This window comes from Melospiza melodia, chromosome 11, assembly GCF_035770615.1.
Source record: "Melospiza melodia melodia isolate bMelMel2 chromosome 11, bMelMel2.pri, whole genome shotgun sequence".
Classification (NCBI taxonomy): Eukaryota; Metazoa; Chordata; class Aves; order Passeriformes; family Passerellidae; genus Melospiza; species Melospiza melodia.
Genome location: NC_086204.1, coordinates 13,078,169 through 13,099,275, shown reverse-complemented (window position 1 = coordinate 13,099,275; position 21,107 = coordinate 13,078,169). Strand labels below are relative to the sequence as shown.

Below are 21,107 nucleotides of genomic sequence, written 5' to 3'. Positions count from 1 at the left end.
TCTGGGGACCGCGGGCTCCGGGAGCCGCCCGTGCCCCGCTCCGCTGCCCTCACACGGCCGGGCCCCGGCCCCGCGCCCGCCCGGCCGCTCCCGGCTCTCGCTGCAGCCGCGGCCCTGGGAACCGAGCGGGCGGGGCTCGGCTGCAGCCGGAGCCTTTGCGGGACGGGACCGCCGCTCCCGGAAGCACCGGGAGCCGGAGCGAGCCGAGCTGGGTCGGCGGTGAGCGGCGAGCGGGGCCGCCTGGCAGGCGCGCAGGTGGGAGCGGAGCCCGGCCGGGCCGCCCCCGCGGAGCGGTGCGGGGCTGGCCGTGAGGGGGAGCCTGAGGGAGGCCGGGGGGGGAACCTTTGGGGTTAGTGGATGGGGCGGGGAGCAGGGCTGGGGAGAGAAAGCGTGGGATTGAAGGGACACCGAGAGAAATGGCTGGAAATGGAGCGGTTTGGGCAAGAGGGAGAAGAGGGTGATGTTGAAGTTGCTGTGGGGAAGCGGCCGTGTGTGAAGTTGGGAAGGGGCAGGGTCTGCCCAGAGCTGTGTCAGTGCTGCTGCTGAGGTTGTGACTGCCTTGCTGGTGCTCTGCTGAGGAGATGCTCACTATGCGTGATGTGATGCTGCATGTAAAGTTCACAGAAACGCACATTTTACAAGTACTTGCATGGTTATCATAATTTTATACCAAGTTTTTGAAATGAGAAACGCTCTAAAGGTTCAACACTTATGGATTAAGCGAAACTCAGAGGATAGAGAGATAACAAATGTAATAATGCATATTATGGAATAAACTGAAAGATAAAAGATAAATATCAGAAGGTACCCAAAGTTGTTTCGTTTTATTAAATACTATAAACTGTGTTTTAAACCAGAGGAAGGAAGACTTGGATTCCAGATAAAATATTTTAAGGTGATGATTGGGTGAAGAAGACTGACATAGCTTTGAGCAAAGAGGAGTGTGTTATTTGGGACATAAAGAAGGTATGCAACAAACCTTTCTAAATCTGAGTGAGCACCACAGTGGGAAGTTTTATTTTTCATTGGGTCTCTACACAGGAGAATTGGTATCTAAGACAACCTTTGCTTTTTAAAGACCTCATGTGCAGAATGACAAAGTGGGCCTTGGAATTAACATTAGGTGATGGACTGCTTTTCTTGAAATCTGTGGGGTTACTTCTTTCCATAGGCACTGCACTTGACTTACCAGTGTGTTCACTGAGTTGAGCTACAGGCTGCAGGGTGAGTTTGAGGGAGGTGACAGTTGTGGAGAAAGAGATTTACAATAATCTCTCCCTTTGGAAGCTGTAGTTCATTATTCCCTTGTACATTGTTAGGCATTGTGAGAAGAACTTGTGGTTGAAAATCACAGTTCTGAGCAATAAGTATCCATTGGTTCAGGATGCATGATGTTCTGGTTGGTAGAAGTAGTATGTGTAGCAAAAATACTGGTTTGGGGCAAGACTGTTTCTAGTAAGTATAAATTTGCTTTCTTTAGAGCAGTGTATTGTTAGGAGTAACTCTGCCTCCAACAATCCCCAGGCTGCCTACACAGCCTAGTTACTTATTCAGGTGATGCTATTGTTTGCAACAAGGAGTAAAAGGCGGGGATCATCTGTGCCAATTACCTGTGGAATTCAAGTCACGTGTCCCCTTAAACCAGTTCTGGATTTGGCAGTGTTCAGGGAGCACAACACATACTTGTCTTTGGGACAGGCTTGCTAGACACAGTTCCTCCCAGACTGTTCTTGAACCGCTCGCTACCTGGGCTTGTTCTTCACTGGTTACTTCGGTTCCCGCCGTATTGAAGCTCCTGTGCAGGCTGTGTGCCTTTGCTGGAGCTCAGGAGGCTGCACAGCTGGATCACATCAATGGAGGGTGTCTCAGGAGGGGAGAAGAGATTCTTAACATCTCTGCTTCTCAGGATCTGGCATGATAATGTCAGATGGTTAGGAGTTCAGGATTTTGCCACTGGATTTCTGAATCTTGTCTTACATTTATATCTCTTCAGTGCAGTTCAGTTGTCTCATTTTATTTGTAATCACTAGCATGCTGCAATGCCTACAGATTGATTTTCCCTGGAGAATCTAGTTTGTGTTATTCTACTCCAAGTAGGTCACCTTGACTGAGGTGTTTGACACACTGTGTTGCCTTGAGCACCCAGACTTGATTTGTAATTCACAAATAGCAGAAGTGTAAGCTGCAGCTGAACCCCAGCTAGATTCAATGTTCAGTCTTTCAGCACCTTTAATCAAGCTCCTTCCCTGGCTTGATACATCTGCAGGAGCTGCATTCCAGCAGTCCCTTGGTTCATGGCATTGCACTCCTGTGTGCTTGAGGAGGGGTGGGCGTCTGAACTGAAATTGAGACCTGAATGGCTCCTTGCTTGCAGAGGCTGAATGTGGCTGCTGGGATCTATCTGTGCTGTGATCTATATAATGAGCACAGTGTATGTACTGTGTGAAAACGAGATGCAGTTCAGGCAGCTTGTATCAAATTTCTGTGCTGGCAGGCAGAGTTTGGCTTAGTGACTGTTATGTCAATATAAAACTATTACACTACTGGGCAGAGTTGAAGTCTTCATCTTATAAAAAAATGCTGGTGTTAACATTTAGCTTAATGAGGGCCTGAATTTCCAGAATGCAGAATATTTATACTCAATATGTGATTTGTATAATATTAATCAAACCAAATTTTCATCAGCCAAAAAAATATAATCTCTGGATTCTTAGGTCTGGTGTTAAGGATAAGGGTAGTGGGCTTAAAGAGCACTTAGCCACAGATCCCACATTTTAAGATTCACAATGCTTTACTCCTCCTGCCTGATACATAGATTAGAATGCTATTTTTTCCCCCCACAAAAGAAACAAACAAATGGAAAACCTTTGGGAGCTCATAAAACAACTCACCCAGGTTCCCTTTCTGCTCAGTTTTCTGTCATGTAAGAAAACCTTGCCTGAGTCCCCAGGAATTTATAGCTTTCTCTAAATTGAGACTTTAGTTAATAGTTAATATGGAATTGCATTCCCTTTGTTAAACTTGGCAGTGGTGGAATTTCCTGGTTGAGTGATATATATGGCCAGTGAATTACTGATACATCCTCCACTATCTTTGGCAGAAGCCAAGGTTTTGGAGCAAAGTTGAGAAGAAATCATTGGTTGATCTTTAACAGTTACCATTTAATGTGTAACTGCTCTGAACCTAGGTGCACTTGCCAGTTTTGAAAACAATCTGCATGGTTTTAAAATGGCCAAGAGTTGTGGTTTGACCCCAGCTGGCAGCTAAGCACCACACAGTCACTTGCTCACTGCCCCTGGTGGGATGGGGCAGACAATCAGGAAGGTAAAAGCGAGAAAACCTGTGAGTTGAGACATAGGCAGTTTAGTAGGTAAAGCAAAAGCTGCGCATGCAAGCAAAGCAAACCAAAGAATTCTTTTACCACATTCCATGGGAAAGCAGGTGTTCAGCCATCTCCAGGGAAGCAGGGCTCCAGCATGTGGAGCAGTGACATGGGAAGACAAACAGCAGATTTTGAACCTCGTCCCTCCTTTCTTCTCCCAGCTTTGTGTACTGAGCATGACTCCATATGGTCTGGGATATGTCCCCGTGGTATCTTGAGGTCAGCTTTCCTGGCTGTGCTCCTCTCAACTTCTTGTGCATTCCCAGCCTCCTCACTGGTGGGCTGGGAGGCAGAAAAGTGTAATTCCTGCTCAACAACAGTGAAAACGTCCCTGTGTTGTCAGCACTTTTCAGCACAAATCCCAAACACATCTCCCTGCCAGCTATTGTGGAGAAAGTGAACTCTACCCCAGCCAACGCCAGCACACGAGATACGCTTGTGCCCAGGCAGCAAGGTGACGTTGCAGGAACAAGGTCCTGCAGTGATCTACTGTGCTCTACTTGATCACCTTGTGATCAAAAATACCATTTGAAGGCAGTTCTGTTTTCACTTCTTTTCAGTAAAGATTTTTTTTTTAATGTAAATTGAGAAATTGGAAATACTGCCTGAAGGAAACTTTCATATGAAAAAAAAACTTTGTTCCTCAGTTTCTGCTTGAAGAGTGAGGAACAGACTTTGCTAGAGGATTTGCTTTTTGCCACACTTCTGAAGAATTGTACAAACTCCAAGAGAAGCACAGTTTTGTTTTGTTTCATAGTGTACTTAGTGCACTTTATGTCTCCAGCAAGAAAAATGAGTAACAAACTGGAAAACAAAAGAAAGAGTAAGGTAAGTTTTAAAATGGTGAAGTTATTTGCAGTGATTTAGTGCAAAGTGCCAGGTATTTGGGGAGGAACAGCTGACAATTTTAGATAGCTTATGGGAGGGAACAAATAAGAAAGTTTTTCACAGTATGAGGAAAATGGAAAACGTAGTAGTGACATTTTAAAGTGAGGTATACAAAATATTTAGGACATGCATTACTATAATTACAGTGACATGACAGATTTCATCTTGTGGTGGTGAGGGGAGAAAGAAATGTATTGTCAAATTTTAGCAGTCCAAATATGGCAGTTAAATTATTTGTGTGTCTGTAAATCTACTTCAGAATGCAGTTCAGCAGCACTTAACTAGATTTGGAGAGGTCTGTGCAGCCTCTGTACCATGTGGAATATTTGTCATAAAATCGCAGAATGGTTTGGGTTGGAAGAGAACTTTAAAGTCATCTGTTTTTGACTCCCTGCCCTGAGCAGGGACACCTTCCATGGACCATGTGGCTCAAAGCCCATCCAACCTGGCCTTGAACACTTATGGAGTAATGGAGTTTCTCCAGTTCTCTGGGCAGCCTGTTCCTGAATTAGCCCAGGCCACACCCAGGCCATTGCTCTTGGCCTTACTGCATTTCATGAGGTTCCTTTCTTCCATTTATTTCTATACTTAAAGTATATGTTGTATTTTACACCACTTCTGATAAATACAAAGCTATATTCACTAAAAAAAAAAAAAAAGAATATTTGTGGAATAGAAGTTTCTCTGAGGAATGTAGTTGTGTTGCACAAAATGACATGTCAGTTGTGTGTTATCCAGCACAGGGAAGAGGGCAATGCGTGTAGAAAGTAAGTAAAGCATAGAAAGAAGTTTTATAAAGATAGTTTTTTCAGGTTCTGTGAGTTCTCTCTTCCAGTTTGGCTTCTCCTTTGTTGACAGCTTATTGTATTTGTATAGGTGTGCGTCAGCACTAGGTTCATATTTCACTGGAGAAATATGAGAACACCATCCTGTTTCTTTACTCTCTTATCCTAACTTCAAAGCAAACGCTCAGGAAGTGTGTCCATACATGTACCACTGGAATGACACAGAGGCAGATTCAATCAGTGTTTGTTTTCCAGCAGAACCCATATGGAGAATTTGGTGTAGTAGCACAGAAAATTTAAACTTTGCCTTTGGCAGTTTTGAGAGGCTGGTTGTCTACTTCTGTGTTGGGCTTTGCATATTAACTGATACACAAATGTCTTTTGTTGGTTGTGCAATGTTAAACTGATTAGTCATAAAATGGAATAAGACCTAAGAAAAATAACTCCTGTAACTTGGTTTTTTTACTCTAAAAAACTGTCTGCAGTAAAAACATTTCACAGCTAGGCTGGAAGGAATTTAATTCATGTAATGACATCACTGTGAAGATTTGGAGCATGATACTAGTTAGTATATTTTTCTTTTTTTAAATTAAACTTTACTTGTGATGGAGTATGGAGGAGTAAAGAAATAGTTGCCAATAGAGGCTATTTTTGTCAAATCTTTTGGTGAATTTAACTTACTTTTTTGTTGTGAGACTTGCTGGAATTTACTGTTAATTTTTTTTCTTGATTTTCATCTACTTCTTCAGATAATGTTGGGTGCTTGGAGTTTTTCCTATAAGTTTCTCTGATACTCCCTGTAATTCTGAGTCCTTCTACAAAGTTAAGAATAGAATCAGTTCATAGACTAATCCTTAATTTTGCACAGGATTTTGCCACAGTAGATACTTCTACAGCTGAAAACTTCAGGAGTTTATACCATCAGATCTTTAAAAGACAAAATCTTAAGGTTAAGAAAAGTCCCATAATCTTACTGCTCTGTAGTAAACACTGATTAGTATCAAGGAGTTTTGGTGTGCTGTTCATTAAGTCAAATTGATTAGGGCCTAATTTCATCTGAAAATATTAGAATTTACCAGTATTTGAGTAGGGAAAGTGTAGGGATGAACTAAAAATAAGACATAAAATATTAAGTTTTCGCCTGGGTTGGAGGTATTACAAAGGGAGATGAAAATCTGTAAGTCAGAAATGTATTCAGTTTTGAATTATTATTATGAGCTGGAAATATGTGATTTTCCTCTTCAAAAAATCTGCTTCTTTTCAAAAGAGTTATTCTTCAGACAAGTTATTCTTCAGACTTTGGGCAGTATGGTACTTTGAGCTGAAAGTATTACTTCCTGTATAGATTGCATTGCTTTGGTTTGTGTTCTGAGAACCTTTCCAACATCCTTCTCCTTTTTCCTTTCAAGGAGAACAACTCTTCACATAGTATCCAAATTTTATGCAGCTGTGGGTATTGAATCCAAATGTTTCATGGCTGTAAATGCCACTTTGGCTCCCTGTGTACTGGCTCCTGTGTGGGCTGCCTTCCTTGTGGCTGCAGGGTGTGTCCCTGGCACACCTGAGGAATGACGCAGAGGGAACTGATGTTTTTACCATGGACTAACAGAGGAGAAGGTACCGAGCCCAGTCCCTGAGATGAGTTGTTTAGTATTATAGTCAGGGGAGTGCAGGTCCTTAGCACACCCCAGTGTAAGGTACAGTTCAGAAGGCAGAGTTCATGTCACCACTCAACTTCCAGTCTTTGAATGAGCAAACCTAAATCTGAGTTTTTAAACAGATTTATCCTGCAGAGTACCGAGCAGTGCATCCAGAGCCCAGTGAGGAACCTGAGCTGTAACTCTGTACAGGAAATGCAGTGGGAACTTCGATATGATTGTTGGTTTAAGACAATCCAGGTGTGGGCTGTTACTGAAGGCAAAAGTTCATTTGTTCTGTGAGGGCTGCTGCTGTGAGGGTAGCAGGAGCTCATGGCTACAAATGAGCTCTTACACCTCTGATAGTCACCTGTAAATCTAAAGGTGCTATGAGACTGCAGTTGAAGACAGCCTGACTCTTTAAAGTTCAATATCTTGCTCCTTTTGTGGATTGTTCAGTTTGCAGGAGAGGTCTGTGAGCTAATAAGCTTCTCTTTTTAAAGAGAAGGGACCAGGAGAGCTGGTGAGGTGTTCTGTGTGCTTAGGAGTGATTATATTATTGGCATGTGTACGTTTCAGAACTCTAGTTCCTGCTCGGTGAACCAGCTTGTAAGTACAGCATGAAACTTCACACACTTGCTGTCTACAAGCCTGTCTTGTTCACCACTGACAGGACAACTTTTTAAAAGTACCCTTATTTCAGCTATCTCATGCTGGACACTTAGGTTCCCTTCTATGTGCACTTTTGGAACTCTGAGATGCATTAGTGATTTCCTTGCATTAACAGGAAGTATTTCCTGCTGCTGGTGCCTTTTTGAGATTCATTGGGGAAAGTTCCCTTTTTCTATCATGACTTCCAAGGAAGAGAAGACAGAAGTTAAATATAATGATGTGGTATGGATTCTTATGGCTTTGTTTATGGGCTTATCAAAGTGTTGTGCTTGTGCTTCTTGGTGTATTTTCATGCTGAATGCTCTGCTACTTGCTCATTAGCATACTTGTGATTTACTTTTAAAATTACATTTTAAGCTGCTTCATAAATAGGTGGTTGTATTTTACAAAGAAATTAATGTGAACATTATTTTTAATATTACTGTCTGTTTTGAAGGGTCCAGAATTGATATCTGATGATTTTTAACATTTGTAAACCCCTTTGTCATTTCACAGGCTGACAGAATGCAGAAATTTGGGTTTGAGTCAGGAGGGATATGTGTGTTTAGAAGCATTTTGAAAACTAAAAACAAACAAACAAAACCAACCAAAAACAAGTTTAAAAACCTACAGTTTAAAGTTCTAAGGACTTATCTGTATGTATGCTTTCATGAAATTTTTGTCTTAACAATATATTGCTCTATTTCCAGTTTTTCAAGTCTGAATACTAAAAAATGAGGTAGATGGGAACAGTGAAAGAAATTGTTTGTTCAAGTTGGCTTACATAAATGTCAGTTTTCTCTCGTATCATAGGCAAGCCTTTTAGTGACATTCAGTTCTGTATTTTCTCTCAGTAGGTTTTTTTTTTCTTTACCTTCTTTTTCCTCTGTCTGTGTTGCTGGTACTTCTCCAGAAAGCATGGTCTCTGAATGTGCATGTCACTCCTTCATCACTTTGCAGGAACTGCTCTTTTTCTCCTACTTGTTCTCAGCTGTAGCAAATTTACGCATCAGGGTCGTTGTTCTTCAACTAACAGATCATCTCAGTTTTGTTGTTTAGGATGCATAATTCCACAGTTAACACCCTCATGTAATGGATTATTTCACCAGAACCAGTGGAAAACAGCAAATCTTGAGTATTGTCTGCAGCTTTCTTCTCCTTCATAGTTTATATTTCTGTTTGATTCATACTGCTCCGGTGCAGTTGCATCTTTAGTATTTGTTTCTTCAGAAGTTAAATGAGATTATAGTTCATCAAAAAGTATCTCTTATTAAGATTCCTTAATGCAACCTTGTGTGTTTCTTCCTTTGTTTCAGCATCCTGGTATCTTTTTCCTCCTTATTTGCCAGTATGCTTTTACAAATATTTTTACAAAGGCATGATTTTTTAAGACAAATAATTTTATTGCATAGGATACAAATGTGTACTTCATATCTTTGTGGCTGTTGATAATTCACTCCTGTTTGCAGGTTACTGCAATGTCTTTTAAGTGTCAGCGTTGTACAGGTAATAATTTAACTTTGAATATTTGACTGGAGAAAATCTATAAATGCTTAGAGACAAGGTAAGGACAAATCAGAAATATTTGAAGAGTTTAGCTCTCCAAATGTCTACAAAACCAGCAATGAAATGCATCTTGAGCTAGAGAAATGCAGTTAGCAAGAAACTGCTTCAGTTCTAGCCATAAATACTTAGAGGTACCAGCACATCCTTGAGCAGTGTGGACAAAGCTGTGTAGTTAATGAGTCAGAAGTTGTGTGCCTGCAGGTGTAAAACACGAGGACAGCTCTGCCATATGCACCCAGCAGCTGGGCTGCGTCTTGACTTCTGAAATTGAGAACCACATACATTATCTTGGCTTGTTACTCTTCTTTTGCTTGTAAACATAGTTGTAAACTTCTAGTTATTGATTTGATTTAATTTGACATTATTAAAAATGGCTCTGTTTTTGAGTAAATGGGCAATGAAGGGAGTAGATAATCTTTTACAGAAAGCATTAGTTTCTGTGTGTGAAATTTCTTTATATGAAGCATAGCAAAAATCATGTCATAGTCTGAGTAGCAGCAAGCTTTTTTTAAATCACCTTGTCATATATTGTGGTTGCAAAATGAAAAATACTGTCTCTATTAGTCTTCTGCAATAAGTTAATCCTTTAAACTGGTGACACATTGCAAAGAAAAGTGCATCAACGTGGTGAAAGTTCCTGGTAGAGATGAGGATGGTACAGCTGTACCAACATGAAGTTTGTGGTAGTCAGCGCAGCCTGAGAAAGCAGTTACAGTGACCTAGTCATCTATATTCAATGAATTTTTTTCTGGGCAGGATGATCAGCAGGACAGGTTTAGTGCTGCCTCCCCTAAAGCTTCTCCATCCCATGTCTTCCTCTCCAACTCTGCTTTCCCACAACTCTCCCTTCACTGCCAGGCATACCTCTCATTCTCATTTAAAGCAGCCCAACCCTCACCCTTCTTTTGCAGGCCCGGTGCCACCTGGCAAGGCAGAGGCTGCAACCTGACAGCCTTGGGAGAGCTGGAAGAGTGGGAAAATCTCTTCAGTGTGGGAACAGCTCACTGCAGCAGGAGCACAGGGCATTCTGCTGTACCCCAGCAGAAAACACCATCACCCTGAAAATACCTTCTGAGCCTTCACCTACATAAACAAACCAGTGATTCCCAATATCTGCAATATTACCTTTGGGCTTGTTTCTTTTTTTCTGTTTCAGAAAGGAAAAGGTCAAGAAATGTCTGCCAATTTAAAGTACCTTTCCTTGGGCATCCTGGTTTTTCAGACCACAAGTTTAGTGCTGACCATGCGCTATTCTCGGACGCTGAAAGAAGAAGGGCCGCGTTACTTATCCTCTACTGCAGTAGTTATTGCTGAACTTCTGAAGATTTTGGCCTGTGTTCTATTAGTCTACAAAGACAGCAGTATGTGTCAAATTTTGCACCAAGTAATTTTCCTAATCAATATGCTGTATTGTAGTGGCAACTGCAAAGCAGCCATGTGAGTACAGGCATACAACAAAGCATTTCCCTTCTCCTTGTGTAAGAAATAGTCTTGGAAAGACAATAATCATACTGCATATTTGCTTGAGAGAATGGATACTGAGGAGGGCAGGAATGAATTTTATGTTAACATCTCAAAGTTTGTGTTTTCTCAGGCATTTTAAGAAATCTGTATGTAGAAGTAGGAAAAAATGAAAAGCTTTAAGTGTGTCCAAAGGATGAATGATAATTTAGAAACCAGTGATAAACAGCAGATGCAGAAGGGAAGAAGCAATTTCATTGTTACAGGAAGAATCATAGTTTAAGCCTAGAAAAAAGAAAACTACATTCACATTTACTCTAGTTTTTATTTTGTATATTTAAAACTGAATTTATCTGGTTTCTGTTTGATTTTCAACAGCTTAAAAATGTCATTGCCTGTTCATAAATATTGATGACTCTGTAGGATTCTAAATGTGCACTTTTTAGGTGGTACTCTTTGATGTATTATCTTAAGTTATTGATAGAATTTCAATAAGTTTAACTCAAAGTATTTTGAATAATTGTTTTCATTCTGATATTCCAGGCTGCAGGAAGACACTTGCAGCCATATTTCCATAAGGAAATATACAAAGCCTATGAAAGTGAAACAAACATAGATGGTATTTTTAGGTCTTGGTGTAGTGATAGCTATAAAAAGAGGCAACAGTTTAAGAACAGAACATTGCTGTTTCTCTTTTTTCCACTCCTTTCCTTTTAGTGAATGTCTATTTCTTTTACTGTTTCTTTGGGTAGAATGCAATTTACGGACTCTGAACAGAGTGCTACATGATGAAATCCTTAACAAACCCATGGAAACCCTTAAACTTGCTATTCCTTCAGGAATTTACACTCTTCAGAACAACTTGCTATATGTAGCATTGTCAAACCTAGATGCAGCCACATACCAGGTATTGCATATTTGGATTTCTCTGGAAGTTTAAAAAAAAAGAAGAAACAAGAAAACCCATGAATTGTGGCATAGTAGCAGTAACTGTTCTGGTTCTTCTAGGTTACATATCAACTGAAAATTCTCACCACAGCATTGTTTTCTGTGTCCATGTTGAGCAAGAAACTGGGTGTATACCAGTGGCTGTCACTCGTAATATTGATGACAGGAGTGGCATTTGTGCAGGTAAATATTTGCAGGTGATTTGTGGAGTTTTAATGTGTTTATTCAAGAAGCATGAATTTCTATACTGATTATCCAGCTTTCTGATTCTACCAGCTGCACACGAGCCCCAGAGTATAGTCAGGAGCTACGAATCACAGCTGGCCAGGTCTGGAGGACACCAGAAGTGGTTCAAAGGCAGAAGATAACACCTCTTTTGCAACCCAGTGCTCTACTATAGAATGTGACAGGGCCTCTGGAGCAACCTGCAAGTAATAATGATAGCAATTTTATTAGCACGTTTCTTCAGGCATTAGGAATTCAGAGATCATGTCTACCAGTGCAGGCTGTGTTCACTTTGTCATATGGATTCAGCATGGCAAATTTACTTTAGACTTATTTTAAAAAGCTAAATTGGCCCCAGTTTTCAATAGTGCAGGTATCAGAGTTGATAGTTTTCAGAGGGCAGGTTCGTAGGATAAGAGGATAAAAATTCTAAGAATTTTTAGCAGATTTTAGTATACCTGGAAATATTTTATTTTAAAATTTAAGAATTTGGAAAAAGATACAGTGATTAAATGCAGTAATGAAAAATGAGAACAAAATACTCTGACAGTATTTAACAGACTCCTCAGAAAGTTTTTTCCATGGCATTGCATTTTATTCAGATAGCCTTAGACACATTGCAAGATTTAACTGGTCTGCACAATCACCAAAGAGGGGCGCATGAAAAACACAATTCATCCTATCTTAAAGACAATTGGTGTAAGTCATTTCCTAACTGTGCTTATATTTGTAAGGTGAACAACTGTTGAGTGGCACAAGTTGGTGGCAGAGAATGACCATGATAAGTCATACTGGGATTCACAAACAGTTCTTGCTTATAAAATATAAATCCTGCAGCTGTTTAAATTGATGAGTATTCTCCCAGTTCAGGCACAATTTTACTCCTTACAAATACATAGGAAAATAATTACAGCTTTGCAGTCCTTTAAAGGTATTTGTAGTGCAAAATACAAAATTTTTCAAGTATGTGATTGTCTGTATTTAGTAACTGTTACTGTCTGTGGAAAACAAATTTGCATTTTGTAGATACTCATGACTTGATTTCATCAGTGAGTTTTATGTATTTATTTTTAAATCCAGTGGCCTTCAGACTCTCAAGCAACACCTGCTAAGGAGCACTCAGCAGGATCACAGTTTGTAGGCCTGATTGCAGTTCTCATAGCGTGCTTTTCTAGTGGATTTGCTGGAGTTTATTTTGAGAAAATTTTAAAAGAAACTAAGCAGTCTGTGTGGATCAGAAACATTCAGCTTGGTAAGTTTAATTTTAATCATCTGTTAGAGATACTGCATTCTGAAGCATTAAGACAACTGTGCAAAATAAATGTATAAATAAAAAATACCACCAACATTTTAGTGTGCTACATCTAAGTTATTTTAAAATCAAAATTCAAACTCTGCTAGAGGGAATTATAGGCATTTCTTTCTGATTTCAGTCTAGTTCTTGATTTACTTTGTTAATATAATAACTGTACATTTGTGCAGAAACTGTTAATTGAATTTTTTTCACTATTTTTTAGAGAATGTAGGAATATTAAAACGAAATACATTTCCAAGTTAGTGTTTTGAGATGTTTTAAGATTAATGTATTTTTTCCTCTCGTGTCTGGGTAGGCAGCTTTTTGTATTAAAAGTGCAAGCTATAAAATCTGCTTTGTTTGTGAACAAAGTGGAGGTAATTATTTACTGTTATTTCAGTACCAAAGGTAATTTTCTTTTGTGTGCATAATCATTGAGGAGAGGCATATGGAAAATACCAGTTCATCTTAACTATTTGTACAGCTGTACCTACAGTGCACCTATCAGTGTGCATCACATTATATTCACATCACCTATATTAACATACATTAACCACTCTAGTCTTCACCTACCTTTTGTAGGCAAAATCTATTTATGGCACATTTGAATGAGTGCACTGAGCAGAATTTGACCTTCCCAGTGCCTTAGGATGGACTAGGGATCAAATCCACAGTGTAAAGTTAAGTCATGAGATGATTTGGTGGATCAGAGCTGTGTGGAGAGTGGTAGAATGTAGCACAGTACTGTAAGAACAGGAGATGGTGTGGCTTCTTTTGTAATTAGTTAGTTGGTCAATAAGCCATCTTTTTTTTTCCTTTACTTTCTTACTACTGTATTTTAATTATAAACAGTTTCAGTTAAAAAAGCAGAAGTTAATTTTGAGTACATTCAAACATTTTTATATGATCATAAGTGTTAGCCAGACATTCATAAGCAAGAGCTCTGAAGTAGAGCTTTTCTTAAAACACAAGCAAAAAACCTGCATGTCCAACCAGGTTTTCATTTTCCTATCCATAGAGAATTATTAAAACTGTAGAAAATAATGGGAAAATAAATTAGAATTGTTTTAAAAATCAGTTTTTAATGCACACCAATACTATAATAAGGATGTATGAATAGTTTATTGTACTTCTTTATCTTAACAGATTAATTGGAAATGACAGTAAATGGTTTAATCTGAATGATAACTATGTTTTTAGTTTTGCCTACAAAAAGAATTATTTCTTGTCAAACAGAAGTTGCTATTTTGTTCAAAACAATTCTGGCTTTTTCAGATGCTGAGAAATATGATGAAAATAACCTTTTCTCAGAGAAGGAATAGAAAAAAGTGTTGCCCCTTTCATGCTCAGGACTATAGCAGACATAATCACAGAGTAGCTGCTGACATGCTCGAGGAATTAGGAAAAGTTTCCCATTTGATAGAAGAACAATGGACTCACCAAATTAAAAACTCCACAGTCTCACCTCAGATTCAGCTTTTGACATTATGTCTCTACTAGTAAAAATTCATTGTGTTTGAGACTGGCTCAGGAGAATCCCATTTCAAAGATCCTTGTCTGAATTGGCAAACTGCTAATTGCTGCTCCTGCTGTGCCAGAGACCTTCTATTCCACTGAGAGTTTCCCCTGTTTTTCTCTCCAGGTTATACAGGGTGACTTCAGCCTTCAGTCATTACTAGTTTCAGGAAAACTGAAATTGCATTTAAGTGAATTTTGCTATATGCCATAAACAAAAATCTCTCCATTCCAGTAGAAAGCAATGGAAGATAAGTATATAAGGATATCTTTATGGAAACAATCAAAACTTGTTTCAGATGTGGAGAATAGCTTTTAAAAGAGAACAGCAAGCTGATTGCATTTGGATGTGATGGTATTGCAAGTGACGGTCCAATTTTAAAATCAGAAATGCATGAGCAGCCTTTAAGGACAAGGAACCTGTTTGCATGTTTTTCACCTGAAGCTTTTAAACCAATCTTGTACTTTCAGGGTTTTTTGGTAGCATATTTGGACTGATGGGTGTTTACATTTATGATGGAGAACAACTGTCAAAGAATGGATTTTTTCAAGGATACAATAAACTTACTTGGGTGGTGGTTGTTCTACAGGTGAGACCTCGTGTTCCATGTTTCTGTGAAGGCACTCAGGGATTTACTCTTTTATAAATAACTGTGGAAACTAATGGGTGTCCTTGAAGGTGCTGAGAATTCTACAGTTGAAAGTCTGATTTATCATTATTATCATACTCTGAATGAAAATCTGGAAGTATGTAGCAAGTATGTGATTAAGTATTGTGCAAATTAAAAGCACGTAAGCATTATTTATTTTGTGATGTTTAAATTCATCTCTCTATATGCCCTTCCCCATGTGACTAAAAATGTACAGTACAAGCATTTCCTCTCATTTAATGGTGGTAATGTGATCAACAATTTCTTTAATGGGGAAAGAACTACTCCTCCAATATTTATTGTCAACTGTATATATTCCTAATATAAAATAAATGTATTGCTCCTCAACACAGACAAAAACTTTTCCTAAAGTAGGTGCAGGTGTCAAAACAGATGCTCTCAGTCAAATTATCAGTTTGTGAATCCAAACCTTGCTGTTTTTCCAGGCACTTGGAGGGTTGGTGATTGCTGCTGTTATAAAATATGCCGACAACATTTTAAAGGGATTTGCAACTTCTCTCTCCATTATACTGTCAACATTGATCTCCTATTTCTGGCTGCAAGATTTTGTCCCTACAAGGTAAGAATTATTTTTCATGTTTACTAAAAAAAAAAAAAAAAATTAGTTGAAAATTTACTGCTTACCAGATATAACTGCGAAAATAAATAAAAGACAAATCCCATCCAAGCCGCACTTCGGAATGTCTTGCGCATCAAGGTTTAGCCTCATCCCGTAGCTAACAGTGAGCTTCTCAGGCGGGTGAGCAAGCAGCCGCTGCCTCGGGGCCCCGCGGCTCGGGGGCCGCGCTCCCTGCGGCTGCTGCCGCTGCCCGGGGCCGCTCTTCGGGCCGGGCGCGCCCCCTGCGGGCACCGCGCCCCTGGCCCGGGCTGCGGCTGCTCCGTGTCCCGCGCTGCGGGCCCGGGACCAGGGGCTGCGGCTGCTCCGTGTCCCGCGCTGCGGGCCCGGGACAGGGGCATCGCCTCTGTGCTGCCTTTCATCGCCCGCAGCACAGGCTCTAACACAGGTGACTGCAGTCACGCACCCATGGAAGTGACGCTGCAGCACTGAGTTGCCCAAGGGCAAGCAGAAGCCCAAAGGCAGAGCCGTTTCTAAAGGCAATGCCACATCTTGTAGTGAGAACAGCCAAGAAAGAAAAAGAAGTCCTTGCTCCATTCTTCTAGGCCCTGTACACTGTCCTGATGCTTTGGGGATCAGACACTGGTGGCTCTGTGTGCCACAGGCTTTGTACATGGGTAGGTTGAGAACACTGCTTGTCTTGGCAGTGCATGTTCCTATATGGAGTGTAGAATTAATAATCCCACTTCCAGGTGTAGGAATAGGATTTTACTTATGACTGACCAACACTCCTTGCATATGTTACATGTACTCATAACACAAGAATATTTTGAATAATATTTATGACTTTTGTATCTGGTACAAAGAAACATCTTTTTATCTAAAAATATATATTTGCAATACTGTGGTCCGTTTTATCCTTACCCATTCTGTGATTCTGTATTATCAGGACTTAAGCATTCAAAAAAGGAAATTGAATAGCTGTTTAGTCTTAAAAAGTGGAGGACATTGAACTTAAATTATAAGTAGATTATATTTGTCCCATTAAAACAAATGTAGAAAGTGCTTTAAGAATTTCTGTGTACTCAAATGGAAAATTAATAAGTAACTTAACAGCTTCTGCAAACATGTTGAAAATTAAATACAGCCAAGTAGCGGTAGGTAGAACTTGAGGCGATCCTATTTAATAAAACTTGACTAACTTGAGTTAATCAAACTTAATCTTTAGTACCTTGCTTATGCTAACAATGCATTTGAACTAAAACTGTGCAATTGTTTCTGTCACATCAACAGTTTTGATGGGGTAATCGATGTAAAGTACTTAAATGCTTGAATGTATTGCAAGGGGCCATGTCTCAAAACAGGTTAAATGTATTCTCTGAAGGATTATCATATCATATGCCACAGTTTTTTTAGCATTTGCTTTAGAAGATGAAATTGTTAATGATGTCATGTCTGTGAGGAGATTCTTTTCTAAAATATGTACTGATTGTCTCCTAGCTTTGGTTATTTGGTATCAGACTTTAACTATCAAAAAAAACTTGAAAGACCAAAATGTCACAATAGAAAAGATGCATTTATTGTGTTTTCATAAGACAGATCTTTCTGTATCTGACAAAAATTAGATTATACTGACTTGCAAACTGGTTCTTGGGCAGCAGTAATTTATTTTGACATAAGCTTTGGACTTCAAAGCAAACACAGCTCCAACAACATGATGTATGTAGTATATGAATGGGTGGGTAACCACAGAAACTGCTTTTCTTCAGCCCCTGATTCCATTTTGCATAAATCTTTAGGTAAAAGTTTAAGGGAAAAAGAATTGATCTGATTGCTTTTGGAAATTCCATGAAAGTGTAGTTTTAATTTTCAGAATATGTTAGTATAATGATACATGAATTTGCAGTTAAAAGTTTCTTACCTCAAAAACTTTGTGCATCCCCCTAAAAGAAATGCATCCAAATTATTTTGGTCTTTATCAATTGGACAAATATAATTTATCTTTCTGTTTTCCTCATGGAAAAATGTTCTTTCTTTTGATTGTATCGCATAAATAAATTTGCATCAACTAAAACAAACTTTTTTTTTTCATCCCTGTTCTATTCAGTGTCTTTTTCCTCGGAGCCATCCTTGTAATAGCAGCTACTTTTCTATATGGTTATGATCCCAAACCTGCAGGAAATCCCATTAAGGCATAGCAGACTTCCTCATCAACCTGCTTCTTGAGATCATGCACTGGGGGCCTTGCTAGCACTGGCATGTGGGAAGTGTCACTGTGCACTGCCAGGGAAGGATGACTGCTCTGCATCTATTGAAGAAATGCTGAAGAGTAGTTCTGAACAGCCAGAGGGGTTACAGGTGGAGGGTGATGCTGTCTGCAACTGATGGGGGGGGAAATGTCAGGGGAATGCCCAGTGCAACTTGCTAATAAAAACTTGAAAGAACCAAAAGTTTCCAAGAAACTACAATTAGGAATGTTTACACCTTTGACTGAGATTGCATCAACAAGAATTACTGTATTGACTGCTGCAGAAATATGTCCTATGCACTCTTTAAAAGAGCACACGACAACATTGTCAGATTGTATGTTTTTGCTATTCAATTCTATTTATCTTAGTAAATATGTTTTTAACTGTTTGTCTATTTACGTGAAATGAGCAGAAAGTCATAGTTCTAAAGTGATGGTTCTAATTAGGTACTCCTTATTAAAACTGAAAATTGAAGTATGATTGAAAGACACTTTCACAATATCAAATATTTTTATATTTTTAGAAGGCTGATTTAATAACAGAAATCTGTTATTAAATGATAGTATTTTAATTCTGTTGCTTCTATAAAACTGTTGTAGGAATGTTAACATTCTCACTGAAATACAAAGGGAGGAATATTCGAGCCTTCATCAGCCTGTAGTGTTGGAGCAGATGGAATAACTCTGGGAACACAGGCTGGAGGTTACTGTGCTAACCTGGGAGCAGCAGTAGGGATGTGATGTTCATTCTTTTTTTTTTTTACTGATTATAAATCAACTTTTTGGTAGAATCTTAAAAGTAGTTTTTGTGCTTTAAATCGTCTCTGAAGATTTTTTTTAAACCATGATTTCAAAAGACAAAGAGCTCATAATAAGCATTTTAAAGGCATTATCATTGTCTGTAACAGCTCCATCTGGAGATATTATGGTATGGCATCTGTATACTGTACTGTACTTTATTACAGAGGTGTTTTTTAAACAAGTGTTGTTTACTCATGAACTCTTCCAGGCTTTTTCTGTATATTTCTATGTAATGGTTTAATTGGAGTCTTGGTGGGGTTTTTTAAATTATTATTATTTTGTTCTGAGAGTCATTGAGCCAACAGATTAAAATGGGTTCTCTGGACCTATTTGTTCTAATAGTGGAATTACTGTAATAGGAAGTATAATTAAAAAGCAATTAATTGTGCAATAGGTAAATATAAAAGCATGCTGTTATTCTGTTTAAAGCAAAAAAAAAAAAAAATACTACACAAAGAAACCTTGCTGCAATTAGATTAATTAGACTGTTATGAATACTTGCATATAGTCAGAAACACTAAAAAAATCTGCAACTAATAAACAAAAAAAAACTGTCTTAAAAATCATTGGTTTTCAGGTTCACAATGGATGTTAATGTCGAATGACTCATGTGACACCTGTGATGGTGCATTTATATAAAAGCATTTTGGGAGTCCCTTACCAGTAGAATGGCAAGTGGTAAAAATGTCTTTATTCCTTTCTTCCCTGCCACCACTCCCTCCATTCTCTTTCTCACATCTGTCTTGTACTAAAGAAAATGTGTAATAGAAAGGTGTTTTAAAATGTTTACCGAAGTACCTCATCTGATTGACCAGGAGATTCTGTAGGAGTGCTCTGAGCTGTCTCAGTGAAGTATTGTAAATGGGAAAGGAAGAATTCCACTGATGTCAATCAAGTAAAATTGTTTCTTTCTTCTGTTGGCAATTACATGTTTTATCAACATTTTGTTTGTTTGTCTTATCAGAGCAAGACATTAAAGAAATATCAGAGCTCTGCCTAGAGCTTGTTAAGCTTTGTGAACTTTGAATCTGTCCCAGCATGTTGTAATTGCAATAGCTTTGCTACTTGGCAATCAAAGCTATCTAAATGGGCATTCTGTGTTAATATTAAATCTTTTACACGTAACATTCAATGTGGCACAATGTTTGAAAAGTCACATTTAGCCATGTCCCCCTGCAGTGCACCCTGAGGTAAGGTGTGTGCATTGAGCAGCAGCTCACGGCAGTGCCAAGCACAGAATGGGACCTGCACAGCTCTGAAATGAGGTGGGAGGTGTTGGTGGCAATCTCTCAACTGGAGTTTGGCCCTACACAGGAATACTTTTGATTTTGTGAATCACAGTAGTGGGAGTGTTCAAGTGATATAATTGGTAACTTTCTTTTAAAAAGTCTCCAAAAAACATAAAAAGCGGATTGTACTGGAAGGGACCAAAAAAGCCAAATAATTACCCCGTGGCTGGAGCTCTGTGACATGTAGCCTGGTTTTAATATTTCTGGTACACCTGTCAATATTTGCCAGGATGTTTAAAGGCAGGACCAGGCATATGTCCTGGTCTTTCCTTTTCCCTCTTTGCTTTGGAATAGAATGCCATGCAGCTTTGGAAAACTGCCTGCTGTACTAAGGAACAGTAGCTCCTTTCTGTAAAGGAACAGTCGCTCCTGCCTGTAAATCAATGACTTCCATGCTTTCACTTGACAGCCCAATTCTGTTTTCCAGCAGAAGGATAGATCTCCTCACAGACTTGTTGCTGAAAAGTGATTTTGCATTTTTAGCTGTGTTTCCTCACAGAGAGGAAAGGCTCTTCTCTGAGGTGTGGCTCTGGGCAAGGGGAGGCAGCATTTGCTTTGTGAGAACAGAAAGGATTTCAGGAGGGCTTACTGATTTCTGTGACCTTTGCATTGGGGAGCATGTGCACATTTTCTCACTGAGATACTTCTGGATTTGGATTTTTATTTTTTTTTAAGTAGCTTTAAGTCTATAACTCATTAACTAACCAAAGAGTAATAGCTAGCACAGAGTTTTGGGAGGTAGTGGATAATGTTCTTTGAGTTTGCCCTTAAAGCAAATGGTGTAGGAGTCTAACTTCCCAAAAATAAACTTGTCTTTCTGAACTATTTTCTGACTTTTAGACAATGGTTTTGTTAGTTTAGTTGTATATTTAGGAAGCTAACCTATACTTAGCAGAATTTTGTTTAAATATTTATAAAGTTATAGAAGTTATAGCTAGCTATTTATTTGCAATAACTTGAATTATGTGATTTTTCTTTCTGGACTTATATGTTGGGTGTACTAGTATTGAATGCTTGGATATTTGGTAGTTTTATTTGAGAATCTCTGGGATACATGGTAAATGGTCAAATAACAATAAACTTAGGACTATATTCAAAGCAAAATATATCAGTTCAATGGTGAAAAAAAATTGAGTGTAATAAAGTAAGATAAACTTTTCTTTCAATATTGTATTTCTAAGCAATCCACA

The 21,107-nt window shown here is 38.9% G+C and overlaps 1 protein-coding gene across 3 annotated transcripts; it reads left to right on the top strand.

Moving 5' to 3' along the window:
• Window positions 1–175: 175 nt before the first annotated feature.
• Window positions 176–20,743, top strand: SLC35A3 (solute carrier family 35 member A3). 3 transcript variants are annotated; one of them, XM_063165621.1, is made up of 8 exons: window positions 176–255; window positions 10,066–10,270; window positions 11,123–11,277; window positions 11,379–11,501; window positions 12,624–12,795; window positions 14,824–14,942; window positions 15,449–15,582; window positions 17,687–20,743. In XM_063165621.1, the coding sequence occupies exons 2-8, from the start codon at window positions 10,084–10,086 to the stop codon at window positions 17,775–17,777; spliced, it is 981 nt and encodes a 326-aa protein (XP_063021691.1). In that variant the 5' UTR covers window positions 176–255; window positions 10,066–10,083; the 3' UTR covers window positions 17,778–20,743. The 3 variants fall into 3 exon arrangements, with proteins under 3 accessions (XP_063021691.1, XP_063021692.1, XP_063021690.1); XM_063165622.1 differs by lacking the exon at window positions 176–255 and adding an exon at window positions 858–966; XM_063165620.1 differs by lacking the exon at window positions 176–255 and adding an exon at window positions 3,316–4,210.
• The last annotated feature ends 364 nt before the right edge of the window (window positions 20,744–21,107 follow it).